The sequence below is a fragment of the Diabrotica virgifera genome, chromosome 3 (assembly GCF_917563875.1).
Source record: "Diabrotica virgifera virgifera chromosome 3, PGI_DIABVI_V3a".
In the NCBI taxonomy this organism is placed as follows: Eukaryota; Metazoa; Arthropoda; class Insecta; order Coleoptera; family Chrysomelidae; genus Diabrotica; species Diabrotica virgifera.
Genome location: NC_065445.1, coordinates 149,766,173 through 149,793,720, shown reverse-complemented (window position 1 = coordinate 149,793,720; position 27,548 = coordinate 149,766,173). Strand labels below are relative to the sequence as shown.

The 27,548-nt window shown below is 37.0% G+C and overlaps 2 protein-coding genes across 2 annotated transcripts in view; one reads left to right on the top strand and one right to left on the bottom strand.

The window, feature by feature from the left end:
- Positions 1–319: 319 nt before the first annotated feature.
- On the bottom strand, positions 320–1,387 carry LOC126882585 (probable serine/threonine-protein kinase dyrk1). Its single transcript, XM_050647558.1, has one exon. The coding sequence runs from the start codon at positions 1,385–1,387 to the stop codon at positions 320–322; it is 1,068 nt and encodes a 355-aa protein (XP_050503515.1).
- A 12,221-nt stretch (positions 1,388–13,608) lies between these two features.
- The window catches only part of LOC126881352 (phosphatase Herzog), a 105,172-nt gene continuing 91,232 nt past the window's right edge, over positions 13,609–27,548 (top strand). The window contains exon 1 of the mRNA XM_050645601.1: positions 13,609–13,865. Coding sequence (XP_050501558.1) covers positions 13,793–13,865 — 73 coding nt within the window. The 5' untranslated portion in view covers positions 13,609–13,792. The remainder of the gene's footprint in view (positions 13,866–27,548) is intronic.

Here is a 27,548-nt window from a genome sequence, read left to right as displayed (position 1 = left end):
AGTTTCTTAAGATTGTCTAATCCTAATAAACAATCAAAGTAGTCATGAAATTTAAATATGCAATAATTTAATTTCATAGGATTTTTGGTTTGGAATATTTTAGAAGTAGGAATCACAGTACAAAAATTTTGTTGGCTCCTGCCTAAAGCGGTTGAAACTTGAAAAGGTTTCCGAAAAATGTCATTTTTAAAATATTTTTCTGCTACATTTGGAACAACAAAAGACTTAGTACTACCGGTATCAATTAAAACTTTCAGATTATTTTCAGGAAAAATTATATACGGTAGTTCACTTTCTTTATTGGTTAAATTTAATAATTCTATTCTACTTGGTCCGAGGCAATTTCCTCTAAAAAATGATCATTATCTTCTTGGTATACATTTTTATCATCGGAATTATTTATTTCGTCAATATTATGTAATTCTTCTTGAATTATATTTTGTGGTTGCCTAGCAAAATAATTTTGATTTTGACTACGAGGTTTGTATCGATTTTGATAATTTTGGTTCGGTCTGAAGGTATTATTTGTAGAAATAGTCATCGGAGTTGGGTTTGGAAGATTTTGGTTTTGATTAGGTCTAAAAACGTTACTAGTTCTGCTAGTGTTAGATGGATTTTGGTTATTGTTAAAATTTCGCGTTTGTGTGTTTTGATACTGATTTTTTGGGAATTGGGAATAATTATTATTCCTTTGGTAATTATTATTTTGGAAGTTGAAATTATTTGGTGGAACATAATTAGATGAGTTTGATTTGTTTTTATTTGAAAAATTATTTGATGATGAAGGGTTTTGATTTTTGGGAGAATTATTTTGTCCCATATAGATTTGGAAATCATTTGTGAGAACATTTAAAGCTGTGTTCATATCATTAGGGTTTTTAGTACGCATAAAAGTTCCTAAGGGTTCTTTCAGACCTCGTAATAATACTCTTAAAGCCAGATTTCTAAAATAGCTACCAAGTATCTCTTGTTCGTTACGGTTAGAACGAGTTTGCAACAAAGATATTTGTAGATTTAAGAGATGCTGTATTTTTTGGAAAAATTCGAAAGGCGATTCATTGCCTTGTTTAAGGTGTGTAATTTGTATACTAAGTGTATAAACGTCTCTTTTATCTGCATAAGTGTTTAATAGAGCATCTTTTAAATTTTCCCAAGTTTTTATACTACATGATGAAATATTTATGGCGGCTTCGCCTTTAATTTTTGCTAAAATGCTAGAAGTCAGATATTCATTCTGAAAATCGGTTGGATCGGCTACATTATAAAATTTAGTGACTAGTTTGTCGCAAATCTCTATGAAGCGAGGAAGTAATGCGACATCTCCATGAAAATCTGGGATCATTTCGAGATATTCTTTTTTGAGTTGAGGTACAGCCGGTAAAGCCATAGTTAATTTGGGTTTTGATAAAGTGATTTTTGGAAAAAGATTAGAAGTATTTTCTTGATTTTTAAATAGTAAATTAGTATTGTTTGAGTCAGAATCTGAATCAGAACTATCTGAATTAATCAAAATTTGTTTCTCTCTATACGACATAAATAAAGGTACTTACAGTAAGAATAGCTTCCAGCCCATCTATGCTCGAGTCCACGATGAAACGGCAGGAACAGGACCTTCACAGGAACTTCAATATTCACTTGAACTTTCCCGTCACTATTCTTCAGATCAGGCTACTCAATTCACCCAACCAAGAGTCTATACTCGCGGTGTCGGTTATTTATTTGTTCGATTGATTATTAAATCGTTAACACGAACCGGGATTTATATCCGTTAAACCCGTTAAATCAATCCTACTGACTGCGCCAATTAACTTCGAACACTCCGTGTATAGGTTTTTAAAAAAGATTTATTACAAATAATCTACAAAAATACGTCTTTAATGTCGGAGAACAGATTCTAAACTAAATTAAAAATGAAATAATTACAACTAACATGATAACAAATTATGAAATACAATAATGCTGAAATTGCTGAAACAGTATATGCTTCCTGGCCAACGTCCTCTAACCTTGTGCATACACTGCTGTTCCTACACTATAACTTATATATATATAATCGATAACCCTTCTACCCTAAGGTGTTGGGTATAAAGTCTAAAATAAAGTCTATTTTTATGCTTCGTACACAAACTTCCTCCAATCCTTCTTATTTCTTGCCATTTTCTTCGCTTGTTCTTTAGTGACTCCTCTTTTGTCTAGGATGGCAGCGATTTCATCGTCCCAGGTCTTCATGGGCCTGCCCCTCGGTCTTTTCGCCCCTCGGTCTTTTCAGGTTTCTTCTCGCTTCCCAAACTTGTTTTACTGGCCTTCCTTTATCCATCCTAACCATGTGGCCGTACCATCTTAACTGGGCTGCTTCGATTTTCTTCTCTATTGGTTGGACTTTAAGGCGTTCTCTTATTTCCTCATTCCGTATCCTGTCCATCCTGGTCACACCTAGTACTCTTCTTAAATACTTCATTTCCATGCTTTGCAGTTTCTTCTTTAGTCTGGTGGTGAGCGTCCAGCTTTCACATCCAAATGTTAGGATAGGTACGAAAACTGTGTTGTAGATTGTTATCTTGGCTTTTTGGGATACTTCTTTTTTCGATAGGAATGTGCTCTTAATTGCATGGTATATGCGGGCTGCGCTTGCTATTCTGTTGTTTATCTCAGTATCGTGTGCACCCCTATTCTCTATTTGAACTCCCAGGTATTTGAAAGTTTCAACTTGTTCTAAGGTGTCGTTATTGATTTTAATTTTTGTACGTTTATCTGTTTTCCCACATATCATGACCTTAGTTTTACTTTCGTTAATCCTCAGTGTATAGAACCGTCTATAATGTTCTAAGGTCCTACTAAGAAATAAGAAAAGTCAATTACCTTAAATCTACGACTTCCGAAGTCTCAGCAAACACACGAACTGGTTGACGTCCTCTGCGATGGCGATGAGACACCACCTCTAGTATCCGCCACTGTCTTACTGCTCCCGGGTCCCAGCTAATCCGCCATTTAGTGTTCCAAGTCTACACCCTAGACGACAACTTCGGACATAGTTAGTACGGTATTACGCGAATTCGTATTTTTTTCCGCAGATCACTAGTAGTTCCGATCGCACCCCTTTCCTCAAGGAATTAATCCGTAACAAGAAAAAAAATTACCCTTCGTTCGCTTACACACACGCCGAGCAAAACAAAACATTCCAATCGTCTTTTATTTTGACCGTTCTTCGCAGCGCACTCCCCAAAGAACAAAATAACACTGCCATAAAATCCTCGAATCTGTTTTTCTCTCGTCTCTTAGAAGTTTCAACACCCAACAAACGAAATCATAAATCCCTTTTACTATCCTCCAAAATGCACCTGCTCCTATCGCGTGTCATAAACATTTCCATTCTCAGCCGCCGACGAAAAACACCTCCTTTTACACGGAAAGAATTTGTTACCGCGACCAACAATACAGGCACCCGGCTGACGGCCGTAAAACCAGGGACGTTACATCACTCCCCTCCACATAAAAAGATTGCCCCAAGGGCAATCCTTTTCAATCCTCTATACGATATCTAAGGGGTTTTCGCCTCTCTCGCTGAGGCCGGCCTCCTCTTGATAACCCAGGTTCCTCCACGGTTGCTTCGTTAATTATGTCTAGGATTTCCTCGTCACCCGAACTTTCCCCTACTTCTGCCGCTACCATCTGCTCTTCTTCACTGCTGGTGTCCGCAAGCTGCTGCAAGTCCCGCAGTTCTTCACTGAGACCGGAGTCATCTGTCCAGAACTCACTCTCGCCAATTCCATCGGAGGTTGGAGTGTATCGCTGTGGAGGCCTTCTCGTTCTTGGGGCTATCACTCTCGATTCGTCCGGAACGTCTCCAATATCTGCCGTACCCCCTAAGTCATCGTCGTCAACCTCTGGCTCTCTTGCATAACCCCATATAATCTCTCCTTCCTCGTCGCTTCCCTCGTCGTCGGTCATCCTGGGTCTCTCCTCTACTCCATCTTCTATTATTCGCGGAAGGGATAACGTAGGTTTTGCTTGGTTGCCGATTTGTTCTTCCGATACGTCTGGATCTTCCCAGGCTTTATAATATTTTAGCCGATCTATGTGGTAAGTTTGGGTCTTACCGTCGCCCTTATCTACCACGTAGTTCACAGCCCCGCGTTTTTCTATGATTTTTTATGGCCCACTCCATGGTTTGAAAAACTTCTTACTGACTCCGCTGGGCACGATCGGATTTTGAATATATACATAATCACCCTCCTTTAAATTTCTCTCGTGCCTTCTCCGATTCATTCTCTCGGCATTAGTTTGTTCTAGTTTCCGCGCTTGTTCTGCTGCTAATATATAAGCCTCGTCCAGTCGCCTTCGCAGTTCCGCTGGGTAGCTTAACTCTCCTCGGTCATCTATTCTCGGTCCCACGTCACAGTCAAAAGGAATATGTACTTCCCTCCCAAAGGTTAACCAATTTGGGGTGAACCCCGTAGCATTATGTTTCGCACTCCGGTAAGCCATTAGCGCCAGTCCTATATGTTCGTCCCAGTCCCGTGCCTTACTGTTCACATAATGCTTCACCATTCCAATAAGTGTTCGGTGCAATCGCTCCACCCGTCCATTTACTTGGGGCCGATACGCCGTGGTTTGAATCTTCTTGATTCCCAATAGTCTACAAACTTCTTTCATTAGCTCCGAAACAAAATTTGTCCCTTGATCCGTCAGTAACCGCTCCGGCGCTCCATGCCGAAGAACGACCTCGTTCACAAAAACACGCGCCACAGTTTCGGCCGATAAGTCTTTTATGGGTATCGCCTCAGCATATCGCGTAAAGTGGTCTACGTACGTCAAGAGATATTTATTACCTCTCTGCGTTTGTGGCAAAGGACCCACTATATCCATTCCTACCATTTCGAGAGGTCTAGACGTATGGTATGGTTCACAAATGGGCACCCTATTTACACTTTTCGTCCGTCCACATTCTCTACAGTCCTCAACATGCTTTCTTACGTCCTTTTGCATGGTTTCCCAGTAAAACTGCGACTCCGCCCGCTGAAGTGACCGCTGTACCCCACAATGTCCCGCACTCGGTTCATCATGTGTCCGCTTCAACACCCGATTTCTCATTTTTACGGGTACTACGACTCGCCACCTACCGCTCGTCACTTTGTATAGTACGCCGTCCAAATCCTTTCGATATTCCTCGCTACCACTGTTGACATAGCGCTGGCACTCGTTATCGGACTCTTGAGTTCTTTTGATCCACTCCCGATCTATTGAGTAATCTTCATCGCGCCTAACATTTGCTACGGCTCTACTTAAAGCGTCCGCGTTTACGTGTCTCTTTCCCGGCTTATACACTACCTCATACTCGTACTCGGCCAGTTTCATTTGCCATCTCGCTAGTCTAGACGACGGATCTTTCATCTGCAACGTCCAACGTAACGGCGCATGATCGGTGATGACGCTAAACCTCCGCCCGTATAAGTAGCACCTAAACTGACCGATTCCCCAAACCATCGCTAAAAGTTCCTTCTCCGTTACCGAGTAGTTTCTTTCCGCCGTGTTGAGTTGCCTTGAAGCGTAGGCTATCGGATGCTCTGCTCCTCCAAGTCGCTGTGACAAAACCGCACCTAAAGCTAGTCCCGACGCATCAGTCGCTAGGATGAAGGGCAGTTCAAAATCTGGATAGCGCAATACGGGGTGTTTCGACAAACTCTCTCTTAGTCGGTCGAACGCTTCCACTCTAGTTGGGGTCCACTCAAACGTAGTTTCCACTCTTATTAGTTCCGTTAGCGGCTTAGCTATTTCCGTATACCCTTTTATGAACCGCCGATAATATCCCGTCAACCCCAGAAAGGCGCGTACTTCTCGCACCGTCTTCGGCCGCGGATATGTGCGTATTGCTACAACCTTCTGTGGGTCAGGTTTTACACCTGCGCTGGTGACTAAATGACCCAAATATATCAGTTCACTCATCATGAACTGACATTTCTTAAGGTTCGCTTTAACACCTACTTCACGTAGCCGCTGTAAAACATTTCGCAACCGCCTATTGTGTTCCGTCTCATCCGCTGCAAAGATCACTACGTCGTCTAAGTAAACATAGCACTCCGTCCCCTTTATTCCCATTAGTACCGCGTCAATGAATCTCTGGAACGTCGCTGGTGCTCCTGACAGTCCAAACGCCATCCGGTTATATTCATAGTGTCCATCAATCGTATTGAACCCAGTCTTCTCTCGGTCCTCTGGTCTGATCTCAATCTGATGGTACCCGCTGGCTAGATCAATGGTCGTGTACCACTGGCATTTTCCCAACCGATCCAATGTTTCATTTATGTTGGGAAGGGGATAGGTGTCCGCCCTTGTCACCGCGTTCAACCCCCTAAAATCAGTACAAAACCTGTACTTTGCCTCCTCCCCCTCCAGAGCCTTTTTCTTTACCAACACCACTGGCGCTGCCCATGGTGAAGTCGATGGTGCAATTATACCCTTGTCCAGAAGATCCTGTATTTGCCGTCTCATCTCGTCCTGCAAGCGGAAAGGCACTCTATAAGCCGGTTTAGCTATCGGGGCAGCATCCCCCGTGATGATCTTATGTTGCACCTGATTAGTACATGAGAATTCCCCCTCCGTCTCTGCATCCATCACATCGCGGTATTCAAGCAATATCTCCCCTATATTTTTTTCCTGCCCAACTGACAAGTGGGCCAACTTCTCGTGAATTTCCTCTGTGAAGTCGGACCCTTGAGATTCAACTCTCACCTGTCTCACCATCTTGGTATTATCTCGAGTGATTATTGCCGTCTTTCCTACGACTCTTCCCGAACTTAGCTCCACGGGTTCCTGGTTACAATTTATGAACTTCACCCATACATTATCTCCCATTCGCGTTGCCATCACTCGGTTCACTCTAACACCTGATGGTAGGTGTCCAAACTGCTCGACAATTATTTCCTCTGGTTGGTTCGGTCCTCTAATTTTGGCTTTTAGTATGGTTTCGCTCCAGGCTGGCAGGTGGGCCCTACTTTTTAGTACCACTTCAGCTGGCTCCCAATTTTTCTGACAGACTCCGCCGCAAATTGCTCTTATTCGCCGATCCTTTGGTGCCCGCTGAATCTCGCCATCTATTACTTTAAAATACTCTCCTTCATCCATATGATCTCCCTGAATCTGAGTCCTCTGCAAACACACAAATTCGTCTTCCTTGCTCCTTCCATTTTCCTTTGTTTCTTTGAAATATTCCCGTACAAACTCGACATGTTTCTTCTGGTTCTCTCTATGCTCTTCACTTTGGTGCGAAATAATGGGGATATTGTCCTCCTCTGCCTCAAGTAACTTAAAACGATTCTTCAATTCTATTCCACCACGTATCCCACTTTCATCAGCTGTACGCTTTATCGTCTTCTTTCGTTCCCTATTCGTTTTGCTTTTGCTCGCCGTACACTGCCGTACATTTTGTTCCATCACTCCTTTGATTACTTCCCAATATTTATCCCGCATTACATATTCTGTCAACGCTTGCCTCTCACAGCATCTCTTGTCGGGTTGCAAGACCTCTCGAATCCTTTCTGCTAACTTAATCTTTCCCTTAAGGTTAAAATGGAATCCCTGCTTGGTATAATCGCTTCTCCTTGTGCCGCTGTATATATCGACCAGGTCTACATTCATATGTATCTGCATCACCATTAACAAGTCCAAATTATGTTGACGGATGTCTTCTACAACAGTAGAACCTGACACTACGTCGAATCGTTTTGGTAGATTACAGAGAATAATCTTAGATTTTTCTGTCTTCACAAATAACCTCGCTCTTGCATCATTTGCTTGCTCTTGTCGTTTCCGCCGAATATCGTTGGTGCCCGTTAACAAAACGAGGCAATCATTAGTTCCAAGTGTACTCGTCCGTTGCTGTACCCCATTAATAATATCTACAGTACCATGACCTGGCCAAACCATTTCCTCGATTTCCCATTCATCTCAATCCATCGCTGAAGAAGTGGTTTCAGGAAGCGTCCATGACTATCCGCTGCGATCACTAATGTTCGTCGAGCAGAAGTTTCCTTACGGTTAACCCCCCTACCGTCATTTCCTAGCTTTTTCATTGTTGTCTCCACATGATACTCCTTGATTTCGTTTCGCTGTAAATCAAATGTTACTTTCTCCTTTTACCTCCCAGTATCTCGTGAGTGACTTTCCGTATAACAGGTATCATGGCCTCCTTCGTCCGCAATTCATTTCTATTAACGTCGATCACCAGTCCAAGTCGTTTCATCAGATCGAGTCCCAATATACCTTCAGCTCCACAGTCCACATCGACTATCCATACCTCATGTATGGCTGCGGTATCACCGATGGTTACGTTTAGCTTCTGCTTACCCTGGGTGCGCTGACATACCCCCGTCACCCCCGTAATGGTCTCGCTTCGGCCGGTGATAACTGGTACACCCTCCACAGCTTCTCGCAGTAAGGTTACATCGGCTCCCGTATCCACTAAAACTTTTCTATTAGCCCCTTGAAAATCGGCGGTAATTATCAAGGATGTTACTCCCCCTGCGGTTACGGTCGCTTTCCCAATATATCCCCCTCCAGTTTTCTGGGCCATCTCCAAGCTAGGGGAACCTGGAGGGCCACCTAGTTTGGGGAAACGCTACGGCTTTCAGCCCGTCTTCCGGCTAGGCTCGCATAATCTTCCACCCCCCTGTCTGACTTATCTGATTCCCATGGCCGTTGTCGCCGCGAAAATGGGCCCCTCCTCGCGGATGTTCCAGTATTTTGGCACTGTCTCCACACGTGACCGCCATATCCACAATTATCGCATATGGTCTGTGGACATGTGTTTATAAAGTGCCCCGGTCGCCCACACTGAAAGCATTCTTCGTTGCTCGCCCTTTTCCCCACCCGTGTTCCTTCTTCCGGTTTCCAACGTGACTCTCCACTCTTCTGGTTGCCCAGATGTATCGTGCACTCCCGTGTCCAGTGACCAACCTGTCCACACCTCTACATGGGGTGTACGGTACTCTGCGCAGTGATCTCTGCCGCTCTCCTTGCACTTCTCCAGCCGGATTCGCCCTATCATGCCATTTACTCCCGCCCGCTACTATAGCATCTGCGCGGTTCATCTTTACAAATCCTTCCTTCTTCTCACCTTCGATCCGCCGAATTCCTCTTCGCTCGCTGCTATTGCTTACTACCGTCGCAAAGCTCTCCTCAGAACCGCTGCTGTTTGCTTCTTCTTCCTCTAGTTCCTTCCTCACCTTCCTTACTCTTTTCCGGTCACCTTCCTCTCCTATGTCCTTCAACATATCCAATACCACCGTCAGGGTATTTACTCCCTTCCTAGCCTTCACCACACGTCGTACCTCGCTATTTAAACCCTCCATGAATACTCCCAAGATCATCTCCTCTCGAATCTCATTCGCTACTTGCTTTTCCTCTTCTTTCTCATATTCTTTCACAACATAGCGCGCCGCTGTTCTACACCTATCAGCGAATCTCCGATAATTTTCCCCCTCCTTCCGTCGGATGTTCATTAGTTTCGCCATTTCCTCCACTCTGTCTTTTTTCACCCCAAACCGCTGCAATAGGAACCCTTTTATCTCTTCCATGTCCATCCCTCTTGCTTCTGACTCGTCGCATTTCGCAAAAATTCTGCCGACTCGCCAATCATTCTTCGTCTCACCAAATCAGCTGTGTTCTGCTCAGTCCACCCATTAATTTGCTGCAACATCTCTACTCTCTCAACAAACTCCTCTACACTCATCTCTCCTTCGCTACCACACCATTCTTTCACCTCTCTGGCACCTATCATTTCCACCCTCCTATTTCCGGCCATTCTCAGTTCTTCCATTTCCTTCCTTAAATAGTTCAGTTCGTTTTGTGCGACCCTCTGTCTCTCATCTTGTAACTTGCATACTTCCTCTCTCGCCTTTTCTAACTCTTGTTTCAACCTATCTACCTCGTCACCAACTTCCGCCATGGTTTTTAGAGACAAAACAAAACCCCAGTCTTACACCCGTCGGCACCGTGCCTTTCGCTTGGTTCTCGTCACACCTATACCCCGAGTAGACAGCCCAATGTCCACGACAACTAATAACTAATCTATCCCACCGCTGCCACCATTGTATAGAACCGTCTATAATGTTCTAAGGTCCTACTAAGAAATAAGAAAAGTCAATTACCTTAAATCTACGACTTCCGAAGTCTCAGCAAACACACGAACTGGTTGACGTCCTCTGCGATGGCGATGAGACACCACCTCTAGTATCCGCCACTGTCTTACTGCTCCCGGGTCCCAGCTAATCCGCCATTTAGTGTTCCAAGTCTACACCCTAGACGACAACTTCGGACATAGTTAGTACGGTATTACGCGAATTCGTATTTTTTTCCGCAGATCACTAGTAGTTCCGATCGCACCCCTTTCCTCAAGGAATTAATCCGTAACAAGAAAAAAAATTACCCTTCGTTCGCTTACACACACGCCGAGCAAAACAAAACATTCCAATCGTCTTTTATTTTGACCGTTCTTCGCAGCGCACTCCCCAAAGAACAAAATAACACTGCCATAAAATCCTCGAATCTGTTTTTCTCTCGTCTCTTAGAAGTTTCAACACCCAACAAACGAAATCATAAATCCCTTTTACTATCCTCCAAAATGCACCTGCTCCTATCGCGTGTCATAAACATTTCCATTCTCAGCCGCCGACGAAAAACACCTCCTTTTACACGGAAAGAATTTGTTACCGCGACCAACAATACAGGCACCCGGCTGACGGCCGTAAAACCAGGGACGTTACACTCAGATTACGTTTTTCAAGTTTATCCCTCCATATTTGGAGGTTTCTCTGTAGTGCGGCCTCATCTCTTCCAAACACAACGAGATCATCTGCAAATGCACATTCTGCTATCTGTATCATTTAGAGATTTCTATGTCCAACATATATTTTCGATGTTTCTTCTCTGGTTTCCTTCATTACATCATCTAGAACAATATTGAACAAGATGGGGCATAGTACACCTCCTTGTCTTAAGCCATCATTAACTATAAACTCGTCCAATTCCATATTATCTGTTCTTACTCTATGTCTTGTGTTTTTGTATAGGCTCATAATAGCTTTTCTGAGTTTAGTGTCTACTTTCCTGTTCATTAGGCTTTTGTCGATTTCTATCCTTGGTGTTCTGTCAAATGCTTTTTCTAGATCTATAAAAGCTTGGTGTAGTTCTGTGCTTGTATTTCGCGTATTTTGTATTAGCTGCTTGAGTGTGAAAATATGGTTATGAATGCTTCTTCCCTTCCTGAATCCGATTTGTGACTGTTCCAGTTTGTGGTCCACTTCTTGTAATAATTTTTTCTCTAGTACTCGTTCGTAGACTTTGGAAGGAATACTCAGGAGGGTTATACCTCTATAATTACTGCAGTCTCGTCTGTCTCCTTTTTTGAAAATGGGTAAAATAATCCCCACTTCCCAGTCTTTTGGGATCTGACTCTCATTCCATGCTTTATTGCAAACTTTTCTGAGCATTTCATTTCCATTTTCTCCCATATTTTTTAGCATTTCCGCGGATATCTTATCATAGCCAGCTGTCTTTCCTCTTTTAAGCTTGCATATTATTTCTTTTATTTCATCTGTTGTTATTTCGGTTTGATTTTGGTTTTCAAGTGCATTTTCTTCGGTGTTATCTGATTTATTATTGGAGTCTTCTTGGGTCAAGAGGTTTTCAAAATATTCTCTCCATCTGTTTATGATGCTTTCGTTCTCGCAGAGAATGTGCCCATTTTCATTTTTAATTTGTTTTGGTGTTTGTTGTACCTTCTCTGCTCTTAGACTTCTCAGGGTTTTGTAAAATAATTTTTGATTAGTGTGGTAGTCTTTCTCCATTTTATTGCCAAAGTCCTCCCAGCTCTTCTTTTTCGCTTCCATAACCATGTCTTTTACTTTTGCCCTCTGCTGTTTATATTTTTGATAGCTTCCTGGGCTGTGCTTCCCTAGGTATTTCTTCCACGCTAACTTTTTTAATTTGACCTCTTCTTTTATTTCATTACTCCACCAATTTGTGCACTTCTTGTTTTTATTAATTATATATAGTCATTCCGCAGACTTGCTTGCCTCCATCTAGGAGTGCTTCTTTAAGTTTTTGCCAAGTTTCTTCTAAGTCATAGTTCTGGTTTAAATGCTTTTGAAGACTATTGTTTACATACTTTTTTTATTTCTGTGCTATTTTCTTATCTGTTAGCTTATATGACTTAATAGCTGCGTTTGTGAGATTTTTTGGGGTTTTGTCTCTTTTTTTCAGTTTCCTTTGAGTTAGTTTTTGTTCGTTTCCTATACTTGTTCGGGACACTACCAAGCAATGGTCGCTATATATTTCTGCTCCCCTTCGCACTCTGACATATTTAATATATTGTCTTAAAGATCTGTTCACCAATACATAATCAATAATAGATCTTTCTCCTCTGCTTTTAACTTCTCTGGGGAATTTATGCACATCTTTATGCTGAAAAAACGAATTCATTATTAAAAGATCATTCTCTCTGCAAAAGTCTATAATACGTTCTCCATTATTATTTCTTGTTAGTTCTCCATATTGCCCTAGTACATCCGATGAGTCGTTGTCTTTTATGCCTACTCTACCATTAAGATCTCCCATTACTATTGTGTTCCCTTCTGCGCTGTCTATAATCTCTGTCGCCTTTTCCCAAAAAATGTCCTTGGTCTTCGCTCTTTCGGTATCATTTGGTCCGTATATGACAAATATGTTAAGTAGCTTCTTCTCATCGGTTGTCATCCTTATTTTCAGGATCCTTTCGGTGATACATTCCCAATCCTTAATGCTGCTAGTCAAATTTTTATTGATTAAACAACCAACCCCTTCACTTGCTCTTTCTAATTGCGATACTCCGCTGAGGATTAAAAAATGGCCATTTTCTAGAAACTGTGTGCTCTTGCCCTTTCTTTTTGTCTCTGTTATACCTAGTATGTCTATTCTAGCCTTATCAAATTCTTCTGCAAGTTCTGTCTCCTTACCGTTGAGACCTCTTACGTTCCAAGTTCCTATTGTCCATCCTTCGGGTATTTTGGTCTTTTCAGTTGCAGTTTTTTCTATACTTTTGATCTTGTTGTTTGCAGCTGTTCTGTGTATTTGTAAGCATTTCTCATCATTCTTACAGTTTAAGTTTCTATTTTTATATCAAAATTACTGTAGTTAAATAGTATATAGATAATTATTTATTACCGCTATCCAAATATTTAGACTCATTTTAAAATAATAAACAATTAAAGAATATTGAAATAATGGAACTGAAATTATGCAACTCTATATACACAACTAGTGGCTGAATAAATATCAATAACGAAAATCTTCGAGAAGAAGGCAATGTCAAACGTCATGTAGCAAAGGTAACTTCATGGTAACTTTAACCACTTACTCAGTTTTTTTAATTAAGTTTTTGAATCGTTCATACATCAGCTCGAATGGTTTGGAATGGTTTTATACATAAAGGATTTTGAAATTTTTTACAGTTCCGAAGAACTTTGAATTATTTTGAAGTGGTTTGACATTTATGTTAAAATAAATGTACTTTGATTCAGTATTATTTCGTAAATTTAAATGGCCTCTCCGATTTTAAATCTCCCGCTTCTAAACTTTGACAGTTATTGGTAAAACAGTTTATGGGTATGTTGATTGTTGTTGAGTTTAGTTGTGCGAAGTATAAGAAAAAATAGTAAAAGAGCCGTTATTGCACATCTAGTTAGTGCGGAAATAATTGAGAAAATGTGGTGAATGTGCTGGTAAATAAGAAAACTGGTGGTGACAAGCAAATGTTTAAATGGAAGCATCCTCCATCATCACCCAGGTGTCAAGAGACGAGGAACATCTGAATAATTATGCTACTGAAAAAGGTAAACATTTATCTCGAATTGAAGTAGTTTTTATTGGTATCCACATATTTCTTTAAATAATAAGAATATCTTAAGCGATTGAAGAATAATTCTAGAATCAGTAGGCGTGTAAGGTGTAAACAGAGGTGAGGTAAACACTTGAAAACGAGATTCAGATTTTTAATCCAAGGTCTATTACAAGCTATTATTCAAGCTGGACAATCACATTGTTGACAATATAAAATGTTGAGAATATCGTTTTCTATTTTCATAGTTTGATTGTTTAGTCTAGGAAAAATGGGATTGGTGTTCATTTTAATATGTAAATTGTTCACATTCCTTTTCCATAGAGTGACCTCTTTAAAAGGAAGAAACTCTACTACATTTTTACTTTCACATTTGATAGTACAATCTGATGCTAAATAACAACTAAAATACTCTTGAACTTAGTGTTTAAATCTTTATCTAAATATTTAACAAGTGTGTATCCAATACATCATTTACAGGGTCACCCAAAAATAATTTTTTTGGCTAAGTATGAAATTATTAAATTCCAAAAATAAATGTTGATTTCCAAAAATAGGTTGGTATCACTGACATGGGGTTAATGACGTCATGGACATGTGATCCATAAAAAATGTGAATTTATCTAAAATTATTTCTCCCAAATAACAAAACTAGTATGACAGAATTTATTATCATGAATAGGAAGTTCTATTATCTTATAAGTTATGCCAAAATTTTTTATTTGATACTGTTGGAGGAATTATTGTAAACACAGCAAATTAATATAAATCTATTTTTAGAAGATCTAATGTCTGATTTTAGTAAAAAAGTGATAAAAATAATTCCTTACAAAATAACAACAGATGGTTTATGTTAATGTGAAGTTTATCTTTCTTTAAAATTAGTTTCATTATTATAATTTACAGAAACAATTGGATTTTTCAGAGCTTCTATAGATGATTAGAATAATAATAAACAAGACATTTTGTTTTTGCATTTGATGATATACTTAGTTGTTCCATTTTATCTTTGCCCCACCGCCATGATTCATTATCAAACAAGTTAAACCAAAACATTAATTGGGATGTACAGCAGCATCATCAACTTTGTGAGTCTACAACTCTTCGTGAGTCTTTGCTGCGTTTACTATTGTCTTCCATTGGTTCTGATCCTGTGCTACTATTTCCCATGGTCTCACTCCCATCTTCTCCAAGTCTTCTCTGACTGCATCTTTCCACCTTTTTCTAGGCTGTCCTGCCAGTCTTCTACTGTTTGGTCTCTCCCAAATCATATTGTTACTCGGTCTGTCGTCTTCACTCTGTGACCTGCCAGTCTTAGTCTATTGGCTTTTACGTATCTCACCATGTACATCTCTCTTCTGTTCGAAGAGAGTCTCTAATTCATTGTTGTATTTGCCATTCATTTGTCATACTGTCCCTACAAGGACCATAATAACACGCAGGATTCTGCATTCTCATACTAATAGTTGTTTATTGATTTCTTTCTTTCTCAGTGTCCATGTTTCAGTTCTGTATGCCACTGCTGGTCGTATTATGGTTGTGTACATTTGGATTATTGGCATGTACGTTGATGTGAAATATCATTGATACATACTATCAATGTAATAATTAGGAAATGGCTATCATTGGTGGACATATTTTATAAAGTTATATTGTACATTTACATTTTACTATGTTATAGTACAGGGTTACGCAATTGAACTGTTACCAACTTCACATCGATATATCTGGCAAATCGATAATGACAGCTACATCAAAGTTGGCCTGATAACCAACGGCGGATCCAGCAACCTTGCAAGGTGGGGGCAATGAAATAAAAATTTTCTTATGACTGGCGTATGCAGCATTTTTTTTCGGGATGGGCTATTATTTTCTTATTCTCCATATACCATATCCTTTCAGAATGTTGATTACGGTCATAGGTATCTTAATTATTATATTTATTGCCACCCTAAATAAACCATGAAGTTCCTCTTCGTCTTGGACTGCGTTTGCCTGCTATTTTCACTGGAATAATATTTTGTATCAACCTATTTGGGACCTCTCATTAAATGTCAGAAATAATCCAGCTATCTGTTCTTGATGCTTTTTATAATCGCAGTAGTCTTGCTGAGACATTCTAGTATTGTGGAGTTTCGAATCTTCTCCATCCAATATACTCTTAAAATTCTTCTATTGCACCACATTTCGAGAGCCTCAAGGCGATTTAAATCGATTTTATTCAAAGTCGCAAGACTCGACACCATACAGTAAGACCGAGAACACGTAGTAGCAAAGTAGTTAGATCCTTAATGCCAATTTTAGGTCTCTGTTACATAATACTTCTAAAACCGGCTCTTATTCTGGGGGTTTTATTAAATGATCAAATTACCATAAGATAGCACCGGCAATTACTATTTTTATCTGGTCTCTGGCATTGAATAAATGGCAATAAACAGATTTATTGTGGGACTTTTTCATTTATTATGTTCCAAAGACTCTTAATAATTTTCGATCCCAAGGAATTCTGCCATATTTATGTTTCAGTTTTTCAGTTATCAACAGGACACAAAATTCACTATTTATGTTCAATCGTAATCTCTTTCTTAAAAACAGTGCCAGTAGACACCAGGCGAGGTCTCAAGAAGGGGGCAATTGCCCCCATTGACACCCCCTTGGATCCGCGCCTGCTGATAACACTTCAGTATATTGTTTAATAAGCAGTCAAAAGCATATAAGTTTTATACATACAACAAAAGTTATTCGCAATGGAATTTAATAGTGTGATTGCGTTATATTTGGCGGGAAAATCACAATCAGCTATTGTTCGTCAGCTCAAACACCTCAAAGTGAATAAAATGTTTGTGTATCGCACCATAACTCGTTATAATGATACTGGTAGCATTGCCAAATGCTATGGTGGTGGACGAAAAAAAACAGCAACATCACCTGAAATGGTTCAGAAAGTGAAGGCTCGACTTGAGCGAAATCCACGTCGTAGTGGTAATCAAATGGAATCTCTGGAAACTCTGGAATTTAGTCTGACTGATGTTTTTGAGGGAATTATGAGTTTAAAAACTACATATTCTTCAGGGCCTGATGGTATACCTGCAGCACTTATTAAGAACTGTGTGTTTTCCCTTTGTAACCCTTTACAACAAATTTTTAATTTATCATTATCATCATCTATATTTCCACATTATTGGAAAAATAGTTTTCTTACACCTATCCATAAATCTGGCAATCGCGAGTGTGTAAATAATTATAGAGGTATAACTATTCAATCAGCAATCCCAAAACTTCTAGATAAATTGGTATCGATGGGTCTTACCTGGGCTTGCCGAAACATAATTATTGATGAGCAACATGGTTTTTCTAACGGAAAGTCAACTGTAACAAACCTTGTCAACTACCAACAATACTTGTTGGGTGCATTTGAGAATAAGATTCAGGTCGACAGCATTTATACTGATTTCTCAAAGGCATTTGACAGGGTTAATCATAACCTGTTGGTTCATAAACTTTGTGCATCTGGCTTTGGTGAACCCATTGTTAATTGGATTAAAAACTTTTTGATGGGTCGTACACAACAAGTTCGTATCAACAATTATGTTTCTAAAGAATTCCATTGTTGTTCTGGTGTCCCACAAGGGTCTCATTGTGGTCCCTTGCTCTTTAACTTGTTTGTTAACGATATTGGTAAGGCTATCAAAAACTCACACTTTCTACTATTTGCTGATGATCTTAAGTTATTTCGTTACATACAGGATATATCAGATAATGATCTCCTGCAAGATGATGTTAATAATATATGTTTATGGTCGAAACAAAATGGTTTAAGCCTAAACCCGACTAAATGTTCTTGTATTTCATTTGGTCGTATAAATAATCTAACAGCTAATAGATATGTTCTTAATGATGTACTCTTGAATTCAGTTACTGAGATTAAAGATTTGGGTGTATTATTGGATTGTGCATTGACATTTAGAAGCCATTATCTTAAAATTAAGGAAACAGGATTTCGCAATCTTGGGTTTATTTATCGCAACAGTCATGATCTCTCACCTACTGTATTCAAATTACTGTACTGCTCTCTAGTGCGCTCAGGACTTGAATACTGCTCTGTTGTTTGGTCTCCGTTTCATCAAGTCTACATTGATGGATTGGAGAGCGTTCAGCGGAAGTTTCTAAGATCTTTGGCTTATAAAGCACATACTAATATAAGAAATACTGAAAATTTTGTCATAGATTATTCTGGAATAATGTCTCAATTTAACATTGCTACACTGAAGAACCGCAGGTTGAGAGCTGATATGTTGTTTTTATTTAAACTTCTAAACAATGATATTAATTGTCCCTCGTTGTTGGATAATGTGTACTTCAATACAATTCATAGAACTCGACACACTGCACTCTTTCATATTCCTTTTCATAGAACTGAGTATTCTCGTCATTTTCCCTTGTCGAGAATGCTCAGTTTTTGCAATGACATGAAACTTGATCCATTCTGTCTAGGCATTAATGACTTCAAGAGGCAACTTGAGAATGTAATGAGTTAAATATGTGATATTTTTCATTTTCTAACTGTGATTTGATATATGTACTGTGTTATTTTACAAATTTTATTGGTTAATTGTCTTATATTCATTGTTTTTTATACATGATCTTACTTATTCTATTTTTTTTTTGTTTTTGTATTTTGTAAATGGTTCTACCGTAGAAATAAATAAATAAATAAATAAATAAATAAATAAATGGCAAAAGAACTAAAAATATCCCAGCGAAGCATGCAACGAATATTGAAAAAGGAGCTCAAGGTCAAGCCTTACAAGTTCCAAAAAGCACACAATCTTACATCAAAGCAAAAAAAGTTAGGCTTGAAAGAGCAAAGGAGTTGTTACGCCTGCACGAACGTGGCGAATTTCTGAACATAGTGTTCTCTGATAAGCAAAATTTCCCCATTGAGCAGTTCATAAAATCTCAAAATGATCATGTTTACTTGACCGAACGCACCTACGAAAGTTTGAGTCTAAGAACGGCCACCCGTAGTAATTTCCCATCTCAAGTAATGGTATGAGCAGCTGTAACCGCCGATGGACGCTCTCCAAATGTTTTTATTGAATCTGGTGTCAAAGTCAATGCAACTTATTATCGGGAAAATGATTTAGAAGCTGCTTTAGAGCCGTGAGCACGCAAACATTTTGGTTGTAGACCATGGACGTTCCAACAAGACTCGGCACTGTCTCATAAAGCTAGTGTGAACCAAGAATGGTTAAAAAACCACGCTCCACACTTCATTTCATCCACACAATGGCTTTCGAATTCGCCAGATGCAAATCCGATGGACTATTCCATCTGGTCCATTTTGGAGAGCAAGGTGAGGACTAAAAAATATGCCAGTATGGATGCGCTGAAGAAAGCAATTATACGTGAATGGGCCAAAATACTGGAATATCACATTCGATCACATTCGTGCAGCATGAAACTCGTTTTTTGGTCGTTTGAAGGCCATAGTCAAGGCAAAAGGTGGTCACATCGAGCTAAAATGAGCGGATTCTAAAATTTTGATTATTGTCACACATTTTTGTCATTTGAATCATAAAAAATAATTTCACACCAAAAATTATGGTCGTTTGAATAGGTAACAGTTCAATTGCGTAACCCTGTATATATTTAACACAATGGGGTGTATTCTGTAACATTTCCGTTAAATTTAAGAGGCCTCTAAAATTTAACTTTTAACGGTCCTCTAAAACTTTTAGGTTAGATTGACATTCTGTATACACATATTATAGAGGACCGCTAAAATAATATTTTTTTAGAGGAATCCTCCAAAAGGTTTTGGAACAAATACAGCAACGTCGCATGTTGATCATTTTTTAACTACTTTTAACCTAGAAATTGACCGAAAACTGACTCTCAGAGGCCAAAAACCTTAAGAAGAAGAAGAAATTGACAGTTTCCTAGAAAATAATATTTATTGTATTTAATTATTTTTTAGTAAAACTCATATTTTCCAATTAAACATTTTTATTTATTAAGTTATACATTAAAATATTGCTGAAAAATTGCATATCTTATTTCTTCTCCCCTTCGACACTAATTTTGGTCAAATGGTCTATTTTCAATAACATTAAGGTCATCTTATTAATCTGCATCTGGTTATAAACCTTCTGAAACTTCACCTTTATAAACATTTGGTACGTTTTGTAATGTTCCACAATAACTTTAAATAATTTTACCTGCATTAATAGGATTTAATTGCATTGACAAACATCTTTGACTTCCAACACTTTTTCAATCACATTTCTAGGTACCTACTTAGGTAGGTACCAACTTCTTTTGAAATGGTAATTGTATCATAGTTACTTTCAGGTCAATTACTTTTTGTTTTTGTTGTAATCTGAAATCAGCTCTACAAAAAGAAACAAAAATTTGAATTTTGTTACTTATAGGTGTAGTGTGTCGATTGTAAAGTAAAATGAGACTTACCTTTCATTATTATTTATTAAGTACTTCTTCACCAAATACATTATAAAAAGTCATTTGCCATTTTTAAATATTTATCTCCAGTATAATACAAGAATAACAAACTACTATTCATACAAACATAATCCAACAAAAATATGTAATCAAACCACATTTAATGGACTGCTAAAAATTTAGCGGGTACGTTTTGACATCCTCTAAAATATTTTTATTTAGAGGGGGTTTTAACGGTTTAGGTTATCATTTTAACGGATGTATGATTTACAGAATACCAAAATATTTTTAGCGGGCGCTAAAATTTTAGAGGCCTCTAAAATTTAACGAAGTGTTACAGAATACACCCCAATATATTTATTTATTTATTTATTTATTACGGGATGTCCCCATTTTTATAAATATCAAAAATAAAGTATCCTAACCATAACACAAATACTAAACTAAGTATTAAATAATTAATAAATATTGTTAAACAAATGATTATAATTTAAGTAAATTAAACTTCCTGAAAATATTATTAAAATGAAAATCTCTGACAATTAAAATCAAATGAAATAAAGACTCCAAGGCAAAGGTCACTCATCTTCGATTCTTTACATACTCAGTCAGGAAGTGCTTAAATCTTACAAATCTTGTATCCACTAGATCATAAGATTGACTAAAGTCATTTCCCAGTGTCTGAATCCTGTTAATTGGAGAGAATTTGCCATAGTTGGTGTGATAGTGTTTTATAGAAAATACGGGCATGTCTCTAAGAATTGTAGTGCTACATCTAAAGTTGATAAGACTTAATAAATCAGAACAGTCGGTGGTATGATCAAGTAGTTTATAGAGAAAAATTAAATCACATTTACAGTTGAGTCTGCGAGTCTTTACCCGTGCGTCATCATTTAAAGCATACGAAATAAGTCGGAAATTTACTAAACGCAATGGCAAGTGGATATTATTCCGATCACGGGTTATAGTATAAAATTTGACGTTATCAAATAAATAGAATGTCAAATTTAAGTTTTGCTTTAAAATTTTGGTGCATAATTACAGCTACATTTTTTTTATTTATTTATTTATTTATTTATTTATTTCTACGGTAGAACCATTTACAAAATACAAAAACAAAAAAAAAAAAAAATAAAATAGAATAAGTAAGATCATGTATAAAAAACAATGAATATAAGACAATTAACCAATAAAATTTGTAAAATAACACAGTACATATATCAAATCACAGTTAGAAAATGAAAAATATCACTTATTTAACTCATTAAATTCTCTAGTTGCCTCTTGAAGTCATTAATGCCTAGACAGAATGGATCAAGTTTCATGTCATTGCAAAAACTGAGCATTCTCGACAAGGGAAAATGACGAGAATACTCAGTTCTATGAAAAGGAATATGAAAGAGTGCAGTGTGTCGAGTTCTATGAATTGTATTGAAGTACACATTATCCAACAACGAGGGACAATTAATATCATTGTTTAGAAGTTTAAATAAAAACAACATATCAGCTCTCAACCTGCGGTTCTTCAGTGTAGCAATGTTAAATTGAGACATTATTCCAGAATAATCTATGACAAAATTTTCAGTATTTCTTATATTAGTATGTGCTTTATAAGCCAAAGATCTTAGAAACTTCCGCTGAACACTCTCCAATCCATCAATGTAGACTTGATGAAATGGAGACCAAACAACAGAGCAGTATTCAAGTCCTGAGCGCACTAGAGAGCAGTACAGTAATTTGAATACAGTAGGTGAGAGATCATGACTGTTGCGATAAATAAACCCAAGATTGCGAAATCCTGTTTCCTTAATTTTAAGATAATGGCTTCTAAATGTCAATGCACAATCCAATAATACACCCAAATCTTTAATCTCAGTAACTGAATTCAAGAGTACATCATTAAGAACATATCTATTAGCTGTTAGATTATTTATACGACCAAATGAAATACAAGAACATTTAGTCGGGTTTAGGCTTAAACCATTTTGTTTCGACCATAAACATATATTATTAACATCATCTTGCAGGAGATCTTTATCTGATATATCCTGTATGTAACGAAATAACTTAAGATCATCAGCAAATAGTAGAAAGTGTGAGTTTTTGATAGCCTTACCAATATCGTTAACGAACAAGTTAAAGAGTAAGGGACCACAATGAGACCCTTGTGGGACACCAGAACAACAATGGAATTCTTTAGAAACATAATTGTTGATACGAACTTGTTGTGTACGACCCATCAAAAAGTTTTTAATCCAATTAACAATGGGTTCACCAAAGCCAGATTCACGAAGTTTATGAACCAACAGGTTATGATTAACCCTGTCAAATGCCTTTGAGAAATCAGTATAAATGCTGTCGACCTGAATCTTATTCTCAAATGCACCCAACAAGTATTGTTGGTAGTTGACAAGGTTTGTTACAGTTGACTTTCCGTTAGAAAAACCATGTTGCTCATCAACAATTATGTTTCGGCAAGCCCAGGTAATCGATACCAATTTATCTAGAAGTTTTGGGATTGCTGATTGAATAGTTATACCTCTATAATTATTTACACACTCGCGATTGCCAGATTTATGGATAGGTGTAAGAAAACTATTTTTCCAATAATGTGGAAATATAGATGATGATAATGATAAATTAAAAATTTGTTGTAAAGGGTTACAAAGGGAAAACACACAGTTCTTAATAAGCGCTGCAGGTATACCATCAGGCCCTGAAGAATATGTAGTTTTTAAACTCATAATTCCCTCAAAAACATCAGTCAGACTAAATTCCAGAGTTTGGATATCAACACTGTAGTCTAATTCAAAGTTAGGTAAATTATACTCACTATCATTATATGTACCCGAAAAATAATTGGCAAATAGATTGACTATCTCCTCACCACACTGAGCTATTACATCCCCACCTTCATTAGACATCACATTAGGATAAGTGTTAGACCCACGTGTAGCATTAACATGTCTCCAAAAAGAGCGGGGATTGCTTGAAAGATTTGCTTGAATATTCTCTAAATAGTTTTTATAACATACTGCTTGTAATGATTTACATCTTTCCCTTAGCACTGAAAATTCCTCATATGAGTTGTCTGATGCTTTAAAATTCCGGTGAGCTATTTTTTTCTGTATGACAAGTTCAATCAATTCTCGTGAGAACCAAACAGGAAAGTTCAATGATTTAAACCGATTGACAGGAACAAACATACTGATGGCGTCATATAAAACATGGTAAAAATTATCTATGCAGCAATTAATATCTGATACATCTAATACCTCATTCCAAGGAATTGATGCTAAATGTTCATTTAAAACCTGATAATTACATTTTTTAAAATCATGATAAAAGACATCATATTTAAGAAACAAATTTAAATTAGCTGCTGGTAACAATATAGTATAAGCTGAATGATGCTGAGAAGTATTCAATAGAATATCAGTAGAAATCGACACAACTGCATCCCTCTGCGTACAGAAAACTAGATCTAAAAATGTATCATTAAGGTTAGGCAAAGTATTTACTTGTGACATATTAAGAAAATTGTAGCAAGTACAAATAATATTTGCTGAATAGTGTTGCGTACACTCAACTGTTACACCATCATTGAGATTATACCAGGATGCCTCAGGTAGGTTGTAGTCACCACAAATACAAAACTCACAGTCACTGAATCTATCTGCTAAGTCCAACATACAGGTGGAATGCTCCTCATATAATGACCCAGATGACCGCGTAGGAAAGTACACAGCACCAATGATTAACTTTTTAGTAGAACACATTACCTGTGCAAACACATGTTCCACAGAGGAATCGATGGGCTTAACCATCATTGAACGAAGACGCTTATGGATGGCAATAAGGACACCACCACCACGAGTCTTCGAACTAGTTTGAGTGTCTCTATCATGCCTAATCACATTAAAGTCACCCAAACCCAATTCAGCATCTAAGATTTTAGAAGTAAGCCATGTTTCAATGATAACAATAATATCGTAACTAGAAAGAAGCACAGCCTGTCTGAAATTCGGAAGTTTGGTGCACATACCCCCAGCATTCTGAAAATATAATCTCAACGATCGTTTTTTGAATTATTGAATTTCTTGACGATTCTTGGCACCCCATTAAAGTATTTGATCATCAAATCCGTTTCACCCTGTGTTTTCCTGTGTTCCAATTCCTGATAAACTACCTTCACTTTCTCACGTTGCAATAGGGTAAGATCAGCTCCAATACGCAGCTTTGAACCCATTAAGGCTCTGCGCATTTGAAGTAGCTTAATAAATTATTTTATTATCATTGATTAATTATAAATAAACAATTTATAAAAGAATTCAATAACATATTTTTTTTTTTGTTATTTTATTCACTTTGGCGGAACCTTAAACACAAGCATTCAACTGTGTCAACAATGAGGTTATTTGTGCTTTGTCAAAATTTATCGTAAAATAACATAAACTTATTATAAAATGTCTAACTCCAATATAAAATTAGTTGTGAGAACAACAACTGTTTGTATACTATAAAAAACTTCAAAATGCAAAGATTCGACAAAATAACAGCAAAAAAATCAACAAACTGACAGCCACAAAAGTAAACAAACCAAAACGTCACAAATTGTACTTAAAATATGTGAAGACATCCCAATCGTCTTTCTTTGTACCTATCTCTTTTCAATGCACTGAGTCTAAATCGTTCATAAAAATAACATGTGTTTTTACTTAATAACAGGCGGCAGCTGGTTTGTCATTAATTTCATGTGTGGAAGAGAATTATGCTAAATAAAAAGTATGTGTTTTATCTCGCCAGGTATTAATGACGCACGGGTAAAGACTCGCGGACTCAACTGTAGTTCTGTAGTCTAAAAAAAATGGAGTTAGTGGATTTTCTAAGTATGCCCACGATATTATACAAATACCTGGGAACAGTAATAAATAACAGAGGAAGCATCGAGGATGATCTCAAAACAGACTAGAGGGCACAGGAAAACTATTTCAGGTATAGCCCGGTTACAGATAAATGATAAATTTAAAGAGATAGACCAATTGGTGTATTTAAAGTGGTAATACACCAATTGGTCTATCTCTTTAAATTTCTCATTTATCTCTAACCAGACAATACTAAATAGAGGATTCCTCAACAACAAAGAAATATCAAGGAACACGAAGATGACAATATATGAAACAATTTATAGGCCAGAATTGACATATGAAGCAGAAAACTCGATCCTAAACAGAAGACACTAGAGTAGGCTACAAGCAGCAGAGATAATACCTCAGAAGAACGATAGTGACAAGAAGGACAGACAGGCTCAGAAATGAATATCAGACTCAAAACTCAGACAGACTCATAAATAAGAATCAGACTTAAAATCAAACCGTTACTTGACAAAATAAAGGAGAAACAATTAGCATGTTTCGGTCATCTAACATGAATGGACAGTAACAGGTAAGTGAACAGAGTGTGGGAAGCTAAAGCAATAGTGAGAAATAGAAGAGGCAAAATAATAAAATAGTGGAACAGCGACATAGCAGATATATTACAAATTAAGGGCAAATATTGGCAAGAAGCAACACAAATGGCGAATAATAAGATAAAATGGAGAAAATTCATCAAATTTAGAAATGAAGAAATAAGAATCATACTTAAAATCAAACCGTCACTTGACAAAATAAAGGAGAAACAATTAGCATGTTTCGGTCATCTAACATGAATGTACAGTAACAGGTAAGTGAAAAGAGTGTGGTAAGCTAAAGCAATAGTGAAAACTAGAAGAGGCAGAATAATAAAAGAGTGGAACAGCGACATAGCAGATATACAGGGTGAGTCATGAGGAGCTGTACATACTCCTACCTCGTATTGCAATAACAAATGACCATTAAAAAGTGTCTGCTCCCATTGTTCAATAATATACAGGGTGAGTTGTTAATTTTTACAGAAATTTGTATTCGTCATAATTTTTGAACGGTAAGATCGATGTCTCTCTTTTTTTCATCAATTGTTACACTATTACCACCCAATCAACTGATTGATTCAAACTAGAACAAAAATCAGGTCCGGCTTTAAAAAATTAGTTAGTTTTGGTCTTAGAAAAAATTTCACCCAGTATACGGTTTTTAAAAAATCTAATAATAATTTTACAAATTAGACAAATAGGCAATTAAAATGGCATATTTTTTCCTCACACGATTACTTAATTTTTTATAAAAAAATAAAATTTGACTATGAATTAAAAGTTTGGTAAAGTGAACCATAGATTTAAAAAAAAAATAACTTTTATTACAAAAATTAATTTTTTTTGAACAAATATTTAATTTATAAGTCCAATCAACCGATTTATTCAAACTAAAAAAAATCAGGCCCAGATTTAAAAAATTAGTTTGTTTTGGTCTTAGAAAAAATTTCACCATGTATATGGTTTTTGAAAACTCTAATAAGAATTTTACAAATTACAAAAATAGACAATTAAAATGGTATATTAATTTTTTATAAAAAAATCAAATTTGACTATGAATTAAAGTTTGGTGAAGTGAACCATAGATTTTAAAAACAATATTTTTTTGCAAAATTTATTTTTTTTAACAAATATTTAATTTACACATATATATTAATACTTCTACAGCTTGTGCTATACGTTGTAAATAATAAAACCCTTTTAGCTAATTTCCAGAATTTCAAAAGGAAGAGGTTGTTTTGAATAATACTAAAACATCGGCCTTTATAGTATTTGTTTAGTGATTCATAAGTAGTGTCGTTTTATTGAATTCTCAGAGTTTTATTTCAAAAGGCAAAATACACTAAATTTATTTTTTAAATTAACGAAAAGAAAATACATATTATGTGTAGAACATTGAACATAAACGGATTTATTTGCATGTTGTAAATTTAACAATATTATGTGCAGTCCGACTAATTTACTTACCGTTGCACGTCATTATTTACGTTAGAGATCTAAGTTGATATTGTTGTCCAATTACAAAAAAATTCTTGAATTCATTTTAAATCAAATACATCACATAATTTTTGCGGAAGTTGATTATACAGCAAAACAAATTAATATGCAATGTAAATAAATAAAAACTTTAGAAATAGAAAACAAGAATTAGGATATAATCTTACGTTAAAGTACATAATAAAAACAGTAAATAAAAAGAAACAAATACTTATAGTAAAGAATAAAAACAAATATGAAGTGTCATCACCGCAACTGTCAAATAAA